This window comes from Hyla sarda, chromosome 9 (assembly GCF_029499605.1).
Source record: "Hyla sarda isolate aHylSar1 chromosome 9, aHylSar1.hap1, whole genome shotgun sequence".
NCBI classification, from domain to species: domain Eukaryota; kingdom Metazoa; phylum Chordata; class Amphibia; order Anura; family Hylidae; genus Hyla; species Hyla sarda.
In genome coordinates, this window is record NC_079197.1 from 177,195,448 (window position 1) to 177,215,163 (window position 19,716).

At 44.3% G+C, this 19,716-nt stretch overlaps 1 protein-coding gene across 2 annotated transcripts in view; it reads left to right on the forward strand.

The window, feature by feature from the left end:
• LOC130291147 (connector enhancer of kinase suppressor of ras 2-like) overlaps positions 1 to 19,716 on the forward strand; it is a 563,764-nt gene that overhangs the window by 356,623 nt on the left and 187,425 nt on the right. For both annotated transcript variants that reach the window (XM_056539606.1, XM_056539607.1), the window contains exon 6: positions 12,220 to 12,339. In XM_056539606.1, the coding sequence (XP_056395581.1) occupies positions 12,220 to 12,339 (120 nt within the window). The remainder of the gene's footprint in view (positions 1 to 12,219; positions 12,340 to 19,716) is intronic.

The following is a 19,716-nucleotide window of genomic DNA, read 5'->3' on the forward strand; positions in this document are numbered from 1 at the left end:
ATCCAGTCTAGACAATGCTCTGTGAGTTAAACATCCTGGACTCCAGACTGATACATTGTACATAGCTAGTCCTGCTCTCAGCGTAGAAGTGATACAATTGTATCCAGTCTAGACAATGCTCTGTGAGCTAAACATCCTGGACTCCAGACTGATATATTATACATAGCTAGTCCTGCTCTCAGCTGAGAAGTATATACAATTGTATCCAGTCTAGACAATGCTCTGTGAGCTAAACATCCTGGACTCCAGACTGATACATTGCACATAGCTCGTCCTGCTCTCAGCTGAGAAGTGAGACAATTGTATCCAGTCTAGACAATGCTCTGTGAGCTAAACATCCTGGACTCCAGACTGATACATTGTACATAGCTCGTCCTGCTCTCAGCTGAGAAGTGATACAATTGTATCCAGTCTATAGACAATGCTCTGTGAGCTAAACATCCTGGACTCCAGACTGACACATTGCACATAGCTAGTCCTGCTCTCAGCTGAGTATATACAATTGTATCCAGGCTAGACAATGCTCTGTGAGCTAAACAGCCCGGACTCCAGACTGATACATTGTACATAGCTCGTCCTGCTCTCAGCTGAGAAGTGATACAATTGTATCCAGTCCAGACAATGCTCTGTGAGCTAAACAGCCTCTGAACTGGATGGACATGTGTCTTTTTCCACAGTGTTACTATGACTCCAGACTTATACATTGTAACACACAAATATATTTGAAAAGAGATCTGCTGGAGTGTTTAGCTCTCAGAGTATTGTCCAGAATGGGTATTCTCTCAGCTGAGAAGTATGTACAATTGTATCCAGTCTAGACAATGCTCTGTGAGCTAAACATCCTGGACTCCAGACTGATACATTGTATATAGCTCGTCCTGCTCTCAGCTCAGAAGTATATACAATTGTATCCAGTCTAGACAATGCTCTGTGAGCTAAACATCCTGGACCCCAGACTGATACATTGTACATAGCTCGTCCTGCTCTCAGCTGAGAAGTATATACAATTGTATCCAGTCTAGACAATGCTCTGTGAGCTAAACATCCTGGACCTCAGACTGATACATTGTACATAGCTCGTCCTGCTCTCAGCTGAGAAGTGATACCATTGTATCCAGTCTAGACAATGCTCTGTGAGCTAAACATCCTGGTCTCCAGACTGATACATTGTACATAACTAGTCCTGCTCTCAGCTGAGAAGTATATACAATTGTATCCAGTCTAGACAATGCTCTGTGAGCTAAACACCCGGACCCCAGACTGATACCCTGTACATAGCTAGTCCTGCTCTCAGCTGAGAAGTGATACAATTATATCCAGTCTAGACAATGCTCTGTGAGCTAAACACCCTGGACTCCAGACTGATACATTGTACATAGCTCGTCTTGCTCTCAGCTGAGAAGTGATACAATTGTATCCAGTCTAGACAATGCTCTATGAGCTAAACATCCTGGACTCCAGACTGATACATTGTACATAGCTAGTCCTGCTCTCAGCTGAGAAGTATATACAATTGTATCCAGTCTAGACAATGCTCTGTGAGCTAAACACCCTGGACTCCAGACTGATACATTGTACATAGCTAGTCCTGCTCTCAGCTGAGAAGTATATACAATATCCAGTCCAGACAATGCTCTGTGAGCTAAACATCCTGGACTCCAGACTGATACATTGTACATAGCTAGTCCTGCTCTCAGCTGAGAAGTATGTACAATTGTATCCAGTCTAGACAGTTCCCTGTGAGCTAAACATCCTGGACTCCAGACTGATACATTGTACATAGCTAGTCCTGCTCTCAGCTGAGAAGTGATACAATTGTATCCAGTCTAGACAATGCTCTGTGAGCTAAACATCCTGGACCCCAGACTGATACATTGTACATAGCTAGTCCTGCTCTCAGCTGAGAAGTATATACAATTGTATCCAGTCTAGACAATGCTCTGTGAGCTAAACATCCTGGACTCCAGACTGATACATTGTACATAGCTAGTCCTGCTCTCAGCTGAGAAGTATATACAATTGTATCCATTCTAGACAATGCTCTGTGAGCTAAACACCCTGGACTCCAGACTGATACATTGTACATAGCTAGTCCTGCTCTCAGCTGAGAAGTATATACAATATCCAGTCCAGACAATGCTCTGTGAGCTAAACATCCTGGACTCCAGACTGATACATTGTACATAGCTAGTCCTGCTCTCAGCTGAGAAGTATATACAATTGTATCCAGTCTAGACAATGCTCTGTGAGCTAAACATCCTGGACTCCAGACTGATACATTGTACATAGCTAGTCCTGCTCTCAGCTGAGAAGTGATACAATTGTATCCAGTCTAGACAATGCTCTGTGAGCTAAACATCCTGGACTCCAGACTGATATATTATACATAGCTAGTCCTGCTCTCAGCTGAGAAGTATATACAATTGTATCCAGTCTAGACAATGCTCTGTGAGCTAAACATCCTGGACTCCAGACTGATACATTGTACATAGCTCGTCCTGCTCTCAGCTGAGAAGTGAGACAATTGTATCCAGTCTAGACAATGCTCTGTGAGTTAAACATCCTGGACTCCAGACTGATACATTGTACATAGCTAGTCCTGCTCTCAGCGTAGAAGTGATACAATTGTATCCAGTCTAGACAATGCTCTGTGAGCTAAACATCCTGGACTCCAGACTGATATATTATACATAGCTAGTCCTGCTCTCAGCTGAGAAGTATATACAATTGTATCCAGTCTAGACAATGCTCTGTGAGCTAAACATCCTGGACTCCAGACTGATACATTGCACATAGCTCGTCCTGCTCTCAGCTGAGAAGTGAGACAATTGTATCCAGTCTAGACAATGCTCTGTGAGCTAAACATCCTGGACTCCAGACTGATACATTGTACATAGCTAGTCCTGCTCTCAGCTGAGAAGTGATACAATTGTATCCAGTCTAGACAATGCTCTGTGAGCTAAACATCCTGGACCTCAGACTGATACATTGTATATAGCTCGTCCTGCTCTCAGCTGAGAAGTGATACAATTGTATCCAGTCTAGACAATGCTCTGTGAGCTTAAAATCCTGGGCTCCAGACTGATACATTGTACATAGCTCGTCCTGCTCTCAGCTGAGAAGTATATACAATATCCAGTCCAGACAATGCTCTGTGAGCTAAACATCCTGGACTCCAGACTGATACATTGTACATAGCTAGTCCTGCTCTCAGCTGAGAAGTATGTACAATTGTATCCAGTCTAGACAGTGCCCTGTGAGCTAAACATCCTGGACTCCAGACTGATACATTGTATATAGCTCGTCCTGCTCTCAGCTCAGAAGTATATACAATTGTATCCAGTCTAGACAATGCTCTGTGAGCTAAACACCCTGGACTCCAGACTGATACATTGTACATAGCTAGTCCTGCTCTCAGCTGAGAAGTATATACAATCGTATCCAGTCTAGACAGTGCTCTGTGAGCTAAACACCCTGGACTCCAGACTGATACATTGTACATAGCTAGTCCTGCTCTCAGCTGAGAAGTATATACAATTGTATCCAGTCTAGACAATGCTCTGTGAGCTAAACATCCTGGACTCCAGACTGATACATTGTACATAGCTAGTCCTGCTCTCAGCTGAGAAGTGATACAATTGTATCCAGTCTAGACAATGCTCTGTGAGCTAAACATCCTGGACCTCAGACTGATACATTGTATATAGCTCGTCCTGCTCTCAGCTGAGAAGTGATACAATTGTATCCAGTCTAGACAATTCTCTGTGAGCTAAACACCCCGGACCCCAGACTGATACATTGTACATAGCTAGTCCTGCTCTCAGCTGAGAAGTGATACAATTATATCCAGTCTAGACAATGCTCTGTGAGCTAAACACCCTGGACTCCAGACTGATACATTGTACATAGCTAGTCCTGCTCTCAGCTGAGAAGTATATACAATATCCAGTCCAGACAATGCTCTGTGAGCTAAACATCCTGGACTCCAGACTGATACATTGTACATAGCTAGTCCTGCTCTCAGCTGAGAAGTGATACAATTGTATCCAGTCTAGACAATGCTCTGTGAGCTAAACATCCTGTACTCCAGACTGATACATTGTACATAGCTAGTCCTGCTCTCAGCTGAGAAGTGATACAATTGTATCCAGTCTAGACAATGCTCTGTGAGCTAAACATCCTGGACCTCAGACTGATACATTGTATATAGCTCGTCCTGCTCTCAGCTGAGAAGTGATACAATTGTATCCAGTCTAGACAATTCTCTGTGAGCTAAACACCCCGGACCCCAGACTGATACATTGTACATAGCTAGTCCTGCTCTCAGCTGAGAAGTGATACAATTATATCCAGTCTAGACAATGCTCTGTGAGCTAAACACCCTGGACTCCAGACTGATACATTGTACATAGCTAGTCCTGCTCTCAGCTGAGAAGTATATACAATATCCAGTCCAGACAATGCTCTGTGAGCTAAACATCCTGGACTCCAGACTGATACATTGTACATAGCTAGTCCTGCTCTCAGCTGAGAAGTGATACAATTATATCCAATCTAGACAATGCTCTGTGAGCTAAACATCCTGGACTCCAGACTGATACATTGTATATAGCTCGTCCTGCTCTCAGCTGAGAAGTATATACAATTGTATCCAGTCTAGACAATGCTCTGTGAGCTAAACATCCTGGACTCCAGACTGATACATTGTACATAGCTTGTCCTGCTCTCAGCTGAGAAGTGATACAATTGTATCCAGTCCAGACAATGCTCTGTGAGCTAAACAGCCTCTGAACTGGATGGACATTTGTCTTTTTCCACAGTGTTACTATGACTCCAGACTTATACATTGTAACACACAAATATATCTGGAAAGAGATCTGCTGCAGTGTTTAGCTCTCAGAGTATTGTCTAGAATGGGTATAACTCCACTTTTCTTCTGCAGACACCTTTTCCCGGCATCTTCTTTTCGTACAGTAGTTCCCATAAAGGATCGTTCAGTGCGGGGGGTGGGGGAGGGATATTTTGTTACTTTTTCTCGCTTCTCATCCTCGCTATCTTTTTTGTTACCGTCTCTGCATTAACTACACTAAAGCGAAGCTCGATAAGTCACATCAGCCGCAGCGTCTTCTTCCCGACGACCACAGTCTCCCCTCGTATTATTGTCCCACGGAGAGACCAAAACCGCGACACAGCGGGCGAGCGGCGGCTCCTCCGACACTAAAGCTCCGCAGCGTCTTATTTATATCTTTAATAAAAGCTGTTTCCCTCTGCTGGCGGATGGCGCAGCGGTGATTACAGATTGCTGGTTATAAGGAGGTCAGGAGGGCAACCATGACCCACTACACTAAAACGGCGCAGCGCGCGGTCAGCATCACCTTCTGCCTTTTTGTTTTCGACGACCTCAAGTGACCCCTCGTTAAAGGGCCGGTGTCTAAAACTAAAGCTTCATCACCACATAACGAAAAGTTCTGCAACTTTCTTATAGTCTTTGGGGGGATATTTACCAACTGGCGTGCACACACTTCGTGTTTTTATGTTGCGCATTTACTGGCGCCGAAGTTATCCAATTTTAGGAAATTTTTGTTATCTGCACTGTCATTTTTCTTTCTATACATGTATGTCAAATCATGTCAGATGCTCTGAATTTATCATTTGCGCAAAAAGAACTTTTGCGCAAAAGTACTCAAGAAACCGTTTGGCGTAAGAACGTGTGGGAGCTTTTCACTGTTGTATACACTATCCAAGGGCTTCATCTCCTTTACACAATTTTATATGGAGCAGTGTGGGACATGTGGTGAAGTGAAAAATCATGCGCTTGCGCAAAAAATCTAGGGGGGGGGGGATTTTATCATGTTGCGCTCGTCACCTAATAAAGTTGTGCAAGTGACAGGAAGCTTTTGGATAGTGCAAAAAATTGTAAAACACTCACACATTGCTGTGCCAGCCGGTCACTGGAGTGCGTTTTTTCAAAAATAATTTCGGCGCAAGTGAAAAATTCAGTGCACCAACCAGCACACCTGCAAGCGCAAAACAAGAAAATGACATAAAATAGCGTCAAATTAGACAATAATTTTTGCCAAATCAAAATACCCTTCCTGCGCAATTTTGCAGGTGCAAGCCAGTTGTGTTTCAAAGCCTTAACACTTTCTAGATCTCTGCTTACTGTCAGTGAACGGGAACGTTCTTGTTGACATCATGTGATTGCAAACCTTTCTCAGAGCTGAGGGTATTCAGTGTAGCTGCTGCGCATGATAAAAATTCGCTCAAAGTTGCGCATGCTACATCTGGTGTATACATGGGGTTTACATGGCGTGCATGAGTATACATGGCGTGCATGAGTATACATGGCGTGCATGAGTATACATGGCGTGCATGTATGCCCTGCGCCAGCTCTATAAAATGCGCTCAGGATCTGACTGCACTTCATACCTGGTGAGTCCCAGCTGCTATCAGCAGCCGGGACTCCCAGCTAATCCTGGACATCACTGAACAGGCTGACATCTGGCATTAACCCATTAGAAACTGCAATCAAAGTAGATTGTGACATCTAAAAGCGGTAAAATACGGTTCCCGGTTCATTGTTAATGCTGATCGGAACCCCCACTGTAAAATCAAGGGGTCCTGATCAGCTGAGACGAAGTCCGGAGGGTTCCTACCTGCCTCCGCTCAGGAAATACAGGCAGCCTCAGCAGGCTAGAGAAGCAGAGTTCCGAAAATACTGATCAATGCTGTGCTATGGCAGTGTTTTCCAACCAGGGTGCATCCAGCTGTTGCAAAACTACAACTCCCAGCATGCCCGGACAGCCATTGGCTGTCCGGGCATGCTGGAAGTTGAAGTTTTGCAACAGCTGGAGGCACACTCGTTGAGAAACACTGGTCTAGACTATCCTATATTAGGTAAACAGCTTAAACTTCATATTGATACATTTTTTCTTCATTGATACATTGTAACAAACTACCGGGATGGAAATTAAATATTTGCTTCTGATGTGTTTAGCTCAACACTGGGGGGAGATGCTGTTGCTAGAACGACAGCGGCACAGAGTATTTAAGTAGGGACATGTGCTGATCAGTGGTTTCCCTGGGTGCCATATAGCGGGGTGTAGAATCGGGTGCCATGCCCATCCCCCCCATGTATCCGCAGTCCTTGTATTATTCCTAGTAATCTTCCGCCGCTTGTCTCTAACTTCTTCAGATTTCTTTTTCCAAAATGCGTTTCCCGAGTGTTTACTCAAGGACCATCACTGAAGAGCTCTGAAAGTGACTCCTCAATCCGCCGCCGCCTCATGAATATTCATCCGCATCATTAAAAATTCTTTGTTGTGCTCAAAAAATAAAGTTGAAACGGCATCTATGAGACGAGTGAATACAGCAGCGGCGCCTACAGCGCCATAATCCACTCAATGACAACATGGAGGCCGCCGTATCAGCTTCCTGTAGTCTTAATTGCACAATTACATAATAAAGCGAAAATATCGTACACACTGTGAGTGTGAAACCGTCATCACCACCGCTACTGCTTCAACCACATCTGTGCTTACTGCTAATACCACCAACACTGCCACCACAGCCACTACCACCTCTGCCACCCTCACTGCTGCCACTGCAACCATCACTGCCACCACATCTGTATCTACGGCTATTACCACCACAACCACAACTACCTCTGCCACCCTCACTGCTGCCACTGCAACCATCACTGTCACCACATCTGTATCTATTACCACCACAGCCACTACTACCTCTGCCACCCTCACTGCTGCCACTGCAACCATCACTGCCACCACATCTGTATCTACGGCTATTACCACCACAACCACTACTACCTCTGCCACCCTCACTGCTGCCACTGCAACCATCACTGTCACCACATCTGTATCTATTACCACCACAGCCACTACTACCTCTGCCACCCTTACTGCTGCCACTGCAACCATCACGGTCACCACATCTGTATCTATTACCACCACAGCCACTACTACCTCTGCCACCCTTACTGCTGCCACTGCAACCATCACGGTCACCACATCTGTATCTATTACCACCACAGCCACTACTACCTCTGCCACCCTCACTGCTGCCACTGCAACCATCACTGCCACCACATCTGTATGTCCAGCTATTACCACCACAACCACTACTACCTCTGCCACCCTCACTGCTGCCACTGCAACCATCACTGCCACCACATCTGTATCTACGGCTATTACCACCACAGCCACTACTACCTCTGCCACCCTCACTGCTGCCACTGCAACCATCACTGTCACCACATCTGTATCTACGGCTATTACCACCACAACCACTACTACCTCTGCCACCCTCACTGCTGCCACTGCAACCATCACTGCCACCACATCTGTATCCACGGCTATTACCACCACAGCCACTACTACCTCTGCCACCCTCACTGCTGCCACTGCAACCATCACTGCCACCACATCTGTATCTACGGCTATTACCACCACAACCACAACTACCTCTGCCACCCTCACTGCTGCCACTGCAACCATCACTGTCACCACATCTGTATCTATTACCACCACAGCCACTACTACCTCTGCCACCCTCACTGCTGCCACTGCAACCATCACTGCCACCACATCTGTATCTACGGCTATTACCACCACAACCACTACTACCTCTGCCACCCTCACTGCTGCCACTGCAACCATCACTGTCACCACATCTGTATCTATTACCACCACAGCCACTACTACCTCTGCCACCCTCACTGCTGCCACTGCAACCATCACTGTCACCACATCTGTATCTATTACCACCACAGCCACTACTACCTCTGCCACCCTCACTGCTGCCACTGCAACCATCACTGCCACCACATCTGTATGTCCAGCTATTACCACCACAACCACTACTACCTCTGCCACCCTCACTGCTGCCACTGCAACCATCACTGCCACCACATCTGTATCTACGGCTATTACCACCACAGCCACTACTACCTCTGCCACCCTCACTGCTGCCACTGCAACCATCACTGTCACCACATCTGTATCTACGGCTATTACCACCACAACCACTACTACCTCTGCCACCCTCACTGCTGCCACTGCAACCATCACTGCCACCACATCTGTATCCAGGGCTAGTACCACCACAGCCTTACTACCTCTGCCACCCTCACTGCTGCCACTGCAACCATCACTGCCACCACATCTGTATCCAGGGCTATTACCACCACAACCACTACTACCTCTGCCACCCTCACTGCTGCCACTGCAACCATCACTGCCACCACATCTGTATCCAGGGCTAGTACCACCACAGCCACTACTACCTCTGCCACCCTCACTGCTGCCACTGCAACCATCACTGCCACCACATCTGTATGTACGGCTATTACCACCACAGCCACTACTATCTCTGCCACCCTCACTGCTGCCATTACTGCCGCTTCTGCTTCTACCACGGTTACCATCACCACTTCTGTGCCTACTGCTAGTACCACCATCACTGCCACTATTAGATCTACCACCCTTACATCTGCCACCCCTGACATGACTGCTGCTACTGCTTCTACTACTGCCACCATTACTGTCACATCTGTGTCTAATGCTAATACCAATAACACTGCCACCACAGGCACTACCACCTCTGCCACACTCACTGCTGCCACTGCAACCATCACTGCCACCACATCTGTATGTACGGCTATTACCACCACAACCACTACTACCTCTGCCACCCACAGCTGCCACCACTACCACTACTGCCACTACTGCTTCAAGCACTGCCACCATCACTAGTCACCAGATCTGTGCCTACTGCTAATATCTCTGCCACCCTCACTGCTACCACCACTGCTGCTATTACTTCTACCACCATCACTGCTACCATAGCCACCAATATCTCTACCACCCTCACTTTTGCCACCACCACCATCACTACGGCTACTGCTTCTACCACTGCCGACATTCCTGTCACCACATCTGTGCCAACTGCTATTACCACCATGGCCACTACTACACCCTGTTCCAAATTATTATGGAAATTATATTTTTCTCATTTACCTAAATAATTGATGTAAATAACAGTCAGCATAATTCTCATGTTATTAATTATTAAGAGAACAATTCAAATTTTATTGAACAAACCTCCTAATGATGATAGGATTTTTTTTTAAACATAACATTTTTTACAATGACACAGCATACATACATGATACATTCAGCAGCTGATAAGTACAGTGGGGATCAAAAGTTTGGGCACCCCAGGTAAAAATTTGTATTAATGTGCATAAAGAAGCCAAGGAAAGATGGAAAAATCCCTGAAAGGCATCAAATTACAGATTCGACATTCTTATAATATGTCAACAAATGTTATATTTTATTTCCATCATTTACACTTTTAAAATAACAGAAAACAATAAAATGACGTCTGCAAAAGTTTGGGCACCCTGCAGAATTTATAGCATGCGCTGCCCCCTTTGCAAAGCTGAGACCTGCCAGTGTCATGGATTGTTCTCAATCATCATCTGGGAAGACCAGGTGATGTCAATCTCAAAGGTTTTAAATGCCCAGACTCATCTGACCTTGCCCCAACAATCAGCACCATGGGTTCTTCTAAGCAGTTGTCTAGAAATCTGAAACTGAAAATAGTTGATGCTCACAAAGCTGGAGAAGGCTATAAGAAGATAGCAAAATGTTTTCAGATGTCAATATCCTCTGTTCGGAATGTAATTAAGAAATGGCAGTCATCAGGAACAGTGGAAGTTAAAGCAAGATCTGGAAGACCAAGAAAAATATCAGACAGAACAGCTCGCAGGATTGTGAGAAAAACAATTCAAAACCCACGTTTGACTGCACAATCATTCCAGAAAGATCTGGCAGACACTGGAGTTGTGGTACACTATTCCACTATAAAGATATACTTGTACAAATATGGTCTTCATGGAAGAGTCATCAGAAGAAAACCTCTTCTACGTCCTCACCACAAAAATCAGCATTTGAACTTTGAAGCCTGATGCATTTTGGAAACAAGTTCTGTGGACCGATGAGGTTAAAATTTAACTGTTTGGCCGGAATGAGCAAAGGTACGTTTGGAGAAGGGGAACAGAATTTAATGAAAAGAACCTCAACTGTTAAGCATGGGGGTGGATCAATCATGCTTCGGGGTTGTATTGCAGCCAGTGGCACAGGGAACATCTCACGAGTAGAAGGAAAAATTGATTCAATAAAATTTCAGCAAATTTTGGATGCTAACTTGATGCCATCTGTGAAAAAGCTGAAGGTAAAGAGAGGATGGCTTCTACAAATGGATAATGATCCTAAACTCACCTCGAAATCCACGGGGGATTACATCAAGAGGCGTAAACTGAAGGTTTTGCCAAGGCCTTCACAATCTCCTGACCTCAACATAATTGAAAATCTATGGATAGACCTTAAAAGAGCAGTGCGTGACAGGCAGCCCAGAAATCTCAAAGAACTGGAAGACTTTTGTAAGGAAGAATGGGCAAAGATACCTCAAACAAGAATTGAAAAACTCTTGGCTGCTACAAAAAGCGTTTACAAGCTGTGATACTTGCCAAAGGGGGCAGTGCATGCTATAAATTCTGCAGGGTGCCCAAACTTTTGCAGAAGCCATTTGTTTGTTTTCTGTTATTTTGAAATCGTAAATGATGGAAATAAAATCTAACTTTTGTTGACATATTATAAGAATGTCTAATCTGTAATTTGATGCCTTTTGGAGATTTTTCCATCTTTCCTTGGCTTCTTTATGCACATTAATACAATTTTTTACCTGGGGGGCCAAAACTTTTGATCCCCACTGTACTGGAAGGATTAAGATTTATTAATTGGTTTTCAAATTGGTTTAACTTTCTGGCAGCAGTTGATTTAAAAAAAATAAATTCCAGGAGTACCCCTTTAAGGTGATAAGGGGGTGGTCCTTTCAAAGAGGTTGTCTTTTTTTTTTTTTTTTTTTTTGGGGGGGGAGGGGGGTGTCTCACTGCACCTTACATTTTTTCTTACCTCAGGTTGTACCATTATTTATTGTTGGTGAACATCAATAACAATGTGATCTATGTATAACGATAGTTGCGGCAATGAATATCGGGCTCCTTTATGTCTGGTTCTATAGGATTCTGTAGGAAGCTGATGATACAATGTAACAAACTGTTGTGTTCTCCTATGAAATGTAACATTTGTCGTCTTATTGCTCCTTTTCTTAATTTTATTTTTTTTTATTTTTTTTTAGTGTAAAACATTGTCGGGAATCTGTGATCACATCATCTCTCTGTCATCGGACTCATTGGTGTCGCAGTCGGCTCACCTGGAAGTCGTTCATCTCACCAACATCATGCCCAGCGAAGGCCTGGTAAGTGCTATAAATGGTAGGGTGCCACCTTAGGTCACCAAAGGTCTGTCTGCCTCCTCCAGAGGATGAGCACTGTCCCTGAAAGGTAAATCCAGGCTTCCCTGTAATCTTATTCCTTAGTGTAGTGGTCTTCAAACTGCAGCCCTGCAGCTGTTGCAAAACTACAACTCCCAGCATGCCCGGACAGCCAACGGCTGTCCGGGCATGCTGGGAGTTGTAGTTTTGCAACAGCTGGAGGTGCATTTTCATATATTTTTTTTTTTTTTAGCTTTAAAGGCCATGTGCTGGGAGTTGTAGTTTTGCAACAGCTGGAGGCATCCCTGGTTGGGAAACATTTACCTATACTATACTACTTTATAGTCTAACATGCTGGGAGTTGTAGTTTTGCAACAGCTGTAGGCACCCCTGGATGGGAAACATTTACCTATACTATACTACTTTATAGTCTAACATGCTGGGAGTTGTAGTTTTGCAACAGCTGGAGGCACCCCTGGTTGGGAAACATTTACCTATACTATACTACTTTATAGTCCAACATGCTGGGAGTTGTAGTTCTGCAACAGCTGGAGGTGCGTTTTTTCATTTTTAATTTTATTTATTGCTTTTGCGCCATTTTATTGCGGTTCGATTAAACATCGCTTGTTTTGTACTTAAAAGTGGCATGGCATAGTATGTGGAATTTGATTCATGGCGTTTATCTTCTTTGGAAAAATTATCTTTTTTTTGCAAAAAAAAAATCATAAAAAATGGCGCAAGTATACTTCACATGCACACCCCTTTATAATTTGTCACAATGAGAGGGATTTATCAATTGGCATGCACCTGCAAAAGTTTGTGAGCTTTGTGGGGGGGGGGGGGGGGTTTGCGTGCAAAATAATCATCTAATTTTGCGCTATTTCTGTGTTGTCCCCAACAGCTCCCTAAGGCTATGTTTACACGGCGGAATTTCCAAGTGGCATATTTCCAGCAGAATTTCGCTCTGAAGCAAAGTCCCATTGATTTCAATGGGACTCTGCTGCATCGTGCACACAGCGGAATTTCAGCGATTTTTCCGATTCCGGCGTCCGATGAAACATCAAACCTGTTTAATGTTTCTGCGGATTCCGCTCAAAAAAGTTTAGCCATCTATGGAGAGGGCACATTTCCGATCGGTCCTAGTGCTGGCGCATCAAGTAAATGTGCGCAATGTCCCGCTCATATTTTCAGGCGTACTTCCACGCATTTTTGACCGTGAAAAAATGGCCTGGAAAAATGAGGGGGCATGATTAGCAGATGCGCTGGTTGGTAGGCCGAATTTACCACTTGCGCAAAACATTTTTTATTTTTGAGAAAATGTACTCCCGAAACTGCCTGGCGTTTGAATGTGTGCAAACCTTTTCACCGTTTCTTGCACTCTACAGTGGCTTCCTTATATTTGCACCAAATTGTGCATTGACATTCACAACAGTATAAATTTTGGGGGTAACACACACCTGCGCAACAGGTTTCGCATTGCGTAATTATCTGCACTAAAGATACACCCCCCCCCCCCCAAAAAAAAAAAAAAACAGGATGCACACTGTCCCCGAAAGGTAAATCCAGGCTTCCCTGTAATCTTATTCCTTAGTGTAGTGGTCTTCAAACTGCAGCTCTACAGCTGTTGCAAAACTACAACTCCCAGCATGCCCGGACATCCAACGGCTGGGAGTTGTAGTTTTGCAACAGCTGAAGGTGCGTTTATATATATTATATATATATATTTTTTTTAGCTTTAAAGGCCATGTGCCTTATTTATTATTGCATTTGCGCCATTTTATTTTTGAATATTTGTATTTTTGTACTTAAAAGTGGCATGGCTTAGTATGTGCAATTTGATTCATGGCACTTATCTTCTTCTCAATTTTGCATGAGCAATTTCTTAAAGGGACTCTGTCATCAGTATCGCCCATACTAACCTGTCATACAGGCTTTTAGTGCGGGTGATACTGATCAAAATGATACTTACGGCATCCGGAATCATCGCTCCTTTCCCCAAAGGCCTGTCTGCCTCCTTCAGAGGATGCACACTGTCCCCGAAAGGTAAATCCAGGCTTCCCTGTAATCTTATTCCTTAGTGTAGTGGTCTTCAAACTGCAGCTCTGCAGCTGTTGCAAAACTACAACTCCCAGCATTCCCAGACAGCGCATGCTGGGAGTTTTAGTTTTGCAACAGCTGGAGGTGCATTTTCATATTTTATTATTTTTTTTACCTTTAAAGGACATGTGCCTTATTTAGTATTGCTTTTGCGCCAATTTATTTTTGTATATTTTTATTTTTGTACTTAAAAGTGGCATGGCTTAGTATGTGCAATTTGATTCATGGCACTGATCTTCGCAATTTCGCATGCGCAATTTCTTAAAGGGACTCTGTCATCAGTATCGCCCATACTAACCTGTCATACAGGCTTGTAGTGTGGGTGATACTGATCAAAATGATACTTACAGCATCCGGAACCGTCGCTCATTTCACCAAAGGTCTGTCTGCCTCCTTCAGAGGATGCACACTGTCCCCGAAAGGTAAATCCAGGCTTCCCTGTAATCTTATTCCTTAGTGCAGTGGTCTTCAAACTGCAGCTCTGCAGCTGTTGCAAAACTACAACTCCCAGCATGCCGGGACAGCCAACGGCCTTATTTATTATTGCTTTTGCGCCATTTTATTTTTGTATATTTGTATTTTTGTACTTAAAACTGGCATGCGCAAACTCTGTCATCAGTATCGCCCACATAAACCTGTCATACAAGCTTGTAGAGCTGGTGATACTGATCCAAATGATACTCACGGCATCCGGAATGGTCGCTCCGTTCCGCCGTAATCAATCTTTTTTGGTATATGCAAATTAGTTGCTCGGGGCATGGGCGGAGCTACGAACCCTGCATCGGGCATTGTGTCATCATCTTCTGGGCTGTGCCCGGCTCCTCCATATTCATAATTCCCCTCCCTGCTTGTACGGCCTGTACTGCGCATGCGCCGCTTCCTGGGTACACCTGGAAGCAGCGTTCTGCTGAGATCGGCTCCCGGCAAAAATGACGTCACAGTGCCCGGAGCAGGGTCCGTAGCTCCGCCCATGCCCCAAACAACTAATTTGCATATACTGAAAAAGATGGATTACGACGGAACGTAACTTCTTTGGGGGGAATTTATCATTCTTTGTAACGGCGCAGAGTGGCAAATGTGCAGAATTTTTATGCATCCAAATCCGGAGCGTCCACAAAAATTTGGCACAATTATGGCAACATTTCCCCCTTTCCCCCTTTGTAGGGGTTATCCAGGAAAAAACTTTATATGTATATATATATATATATATATATATATATATATATATATATATAATCAACTGGCTCCAGAGAGTTAAACAGATTTGTAAATGACTTCTATTAAAAAATCTTAATCCTTTCAGTACTTATGAGATGCTGAAGTTGAGTTGTTCTTTTCTGTCTAAGTGCTCTCTGATGACACCTGTCTCGGGAACAGCCCAGAGTAGAAGCAAATTCCCATAGCAAACCTCTTCTACTCTGTGCAGTTCCTGAGACAAGCAGAGATGTCAGCAGAGAGCACTGTTGCCAGACAGAAAAGAACAACTCAACTTCAGCAGCTGATAATTATTGGAAGGATTACGTTTTTTTTAATAGAAGTAATTTACTAATCTGTTTAACTTTCTGGAGCCAGTTGATATATATAAAAAATGTTTTTTCCCGGAATATCCCTTTAATTCTTTATCTTATACGATGTTGCCGGCGAATGGTAAAAGTCTTGTTTGACATTCAGAGGCTGAAATCCTCTATAATCCTTATTCTTCTCCAATTGATTGTTGCGAAGTTACGAGGATCGTTACAAGTATCAATTATAGTGACGGTGAAGGGTTGTTACAATGTATCAGTGTAACTAAGAGCTATCACGGAGAGCAAAATTGCCTGTTTTCATACATTGTAACAAACCCTCTGGATTTCAGACCCTTAAATTACCCAGCAGGCCGAGCTCTGTAAAATGGTGAGAAATGGATGCACAGGGTCTATTGGGAAGTAACTTTCATTATACCATAATAGAACTTCATTGTGTCAATCCCGAAGACGCCAAAAAGCCGATGAACACTTTTCTGTATGACTTAGGGTGCGTTCACACAGAGTAGTTCCTCTTGAATCCTCTGCTCCACATTAATGCTCATCTCCTCTGCCCATTGACTTTAATGTTTTTTCCGCTGTCCTGTTCACACTGCAGAAATTCTGCTAGCGGAATTCCGACGCTGAATTCCTTTCCGCTTGAAGAAAGAACATGGTCATTCTTCAAGTGGAATCCGCTCGCAGATATCAATAGAAGTCAATGGTAAAAAAAATATTCCGCCCGACATCGTTTTTGTGCGGAATTTGCGCGGAAATGGCTGAAAAACCCTTCACTTCTTTCTCCCCCATTTCTGTGCGCAATTCCACGCAAATTTTGTGCAAATTCAGCGTGAAAAGAAAATTCCTTTTTCCGCACATAAATTTTTCTGCGTGAATTCCTCTTGATTTGCTTAGTGTGAACACACCCTTAAAGTGCCAGGAATATTATTTCCCAGAATACATAAAAATCTATATATATATATATATATATACAGTGATCCCTCAACTTACAATGGCTTCAACATACAATAATTTCAACATGCAATGGTCTATTCTGGACCATTGTAAGTTCAAACCAGACTAAACATACAATGTACAGACAGTCAATGGCTGGAAGAACCAAGCAATTAGAATGGGCATTCACTGGTAAAATCCCTGTATTACTGAAGTGTATGCACTGACTGGTGTCTGGTAGCGCCTCCTACAGTACAGGGAGGTATTACATGTTCTGTACTCTTTACCTGTATTACTGAAGCGTATGCACTGACTGGTGTCTGGTAGCGCCCCCTACAGTACAGGGAGGTATTACATGTTCTGTACTCTTTACCTGTATTAGAGTACGTTCAAACTACGGAATTGCCGCGGAATTTCCGGGCGCAATTACGCAGTGTGAACTTTAACATTAGTGTGAACGGGTCTCCGCGAGACCCGTTCACACTGCGGAATTTCAGCAGCGGACATTTCCGCCGCTGAAAGTGTTCCGCGCAAAGAAAGAACATGTTTATTCTTTGTGCGGAATCCGCGAGCGGACCATAGCCGTCATTGGTGACGGCTCAGTGCCCCGCGGCCCTAGTGCTGAAGTATTCGACCAGGCGGAATCTCCGCTCGCTGATTTCAGCGAGCTGAGATTCCGCAGTGTGAACGAGCCCTTACTGAAGTGTATGCAGTGACTGGTGTCTGGTAGCGCCCCCTACAGTACAGGGAGGTATTACATGTTCTGTACTGCTCTTTACCTGTATTACTGAAGTGTATCCTCTGACTGGTGTCTGGTAGCGCCCCCTACAGTACAGGGAGGTATTACATGTTCTGTACTACTCTTACCTGTATTACTGAAGTGTATGCACTGACTGGTGTCTGGTAGCGCCCCGTACAGTACAGGGAGGTATTACATGTTAAGTACTCTTTACCTGTATTACTGAAGTGTATGTACTAACTGGCTGTCTGGTAGCGCCCCCTACAGTACAGGGAGGTATTACATGTTCTGTACTCTTTACCTGTATTACTGAAGTGTATGCACTGACTGGTGTCTGGTAGCGCCCCCTGCAGTACAGGGAGGTATTACATGTTAAGTACTCTTTACCTGTATTACTGAAGTGTATGTACTAACTGGCTGTCTGGTAGCGCCCCCTACAGTATAGGGAGGTATTACATGTTCTGTACTGCTCTTTACCTGTATTACTGAAATGTATGCTCTGACTGGTGTCTGGTAGCGCCCCCTACAGTACAGGGAGGTATTACATGTTCTGTACTACTCTTACCTATATTACTGAAGTGTATGCACTGACTGGTGTCTGGTAGCGCCCCCTACAGTACAGGGAGGTATTACATGTTAAGTACTCTTTACCTGTATTACTGAAGTGTATGTACTGACTGGTGTCTGGTAGCGCCCCCTACAGTACAGGGAGGTATTACATGTTCTGTACTCTTTACCTGTATTACTGAAGTGTATGCACTGACTGGTGTCTGGTAGCACCTCCTACAATACAGGGAGGTATTACATGTTCTGTACTCTTTACCTGTATTACTGAAGTGCATGCACTGACTGGTGTCTGGTAGCACCCCCTACAGTACAGGGAGGTATTACATGTTCTGTACACTTTACCTGTATTACTGAAGTGTATGCACTGACTGGTGTCTGGTAGTGCCCCCTACAGTACAGGGAGTATTACATGTTCTGTACTCTTTACCTGTATTACTGAAGTGTATGTACTGACTGGTGTCTGGTAGCGCCCCCTACAGTACAGGGAGGTATTACATGTTCTGTACTCTTCACCTGTACCAGGGTTAGCTGCTCCTTTGGACACCAGGTGAGGGCGACTCCATGTTACTTTTTTAGGACACTGTTTACTGTACAGGACCCTGAAGAAGCTCCTGTCCTCTATATAGACAGTGATTACAGCTCCCAGCAGATCTTTATTACTTTTATATGTAAGGATTTGCTTTATCTATATTAGTTATCTACTTATTTTTCTTTAATTCTCACTTTTTCCTAATTTTGGATGACATTTTGGTGCCTTTAGAACCAATTACCAGGTTTCCACAGAGTTCTGGTCTCACCATACAATGGTCTCAACATACAATGGTCGTCCTGGAACCAATTAATATTGTAACTTGATGGACCACTGTATATATATATCTCAATGGGGGGAATTTATCAAGGGATTTACACTGGATTTTTGGTGTATATTTGTCGCAAAAAAGTTGCCGTGCGACTTCTGTGTGACTTTTGCGCAATTTCTGCTTTACACAAGATTTGTTTTTTACTTAGCTGTAGGCAGGGATTTCCCAACTGCACAAAAAGTCGCAAGCGGCGTAAAAAGTCTCAGGCCACACACAGCTTCACAATACTAAGGCACTGAAGTTCCATATTTCCCTCCTGAAGCTGTGATTTGCCGAGACCCCTCTGCTAATCACAGCTCCGGCGGGGAATATGAAACGACAATGCCGTAGTTTCATATTCATGGTTCCCGGCCAGCTCCGCTCCCCACCGCCCACCCGCATCTCTCACCCGCCGCCCGCGCACACACCCACCGCCCGCAGTATGCCACCACGTTGCCCCCCACATACCACCCGCCGCCCGTGCACTCCTTGCTGTAAGGGCATGCTGGGAGTTGTGGTCATGCGGCACAGGCGGGTGGGAGATGTGCGAGTGGATGACAAGCTTCCCTGTCACCCACCCACACATTTCCCACCAGCCCGCGCCTCACAACTTAAAAGCGTTAGGCACAAAATTAGCTAGCACTAACCCTCAATTATTACCACG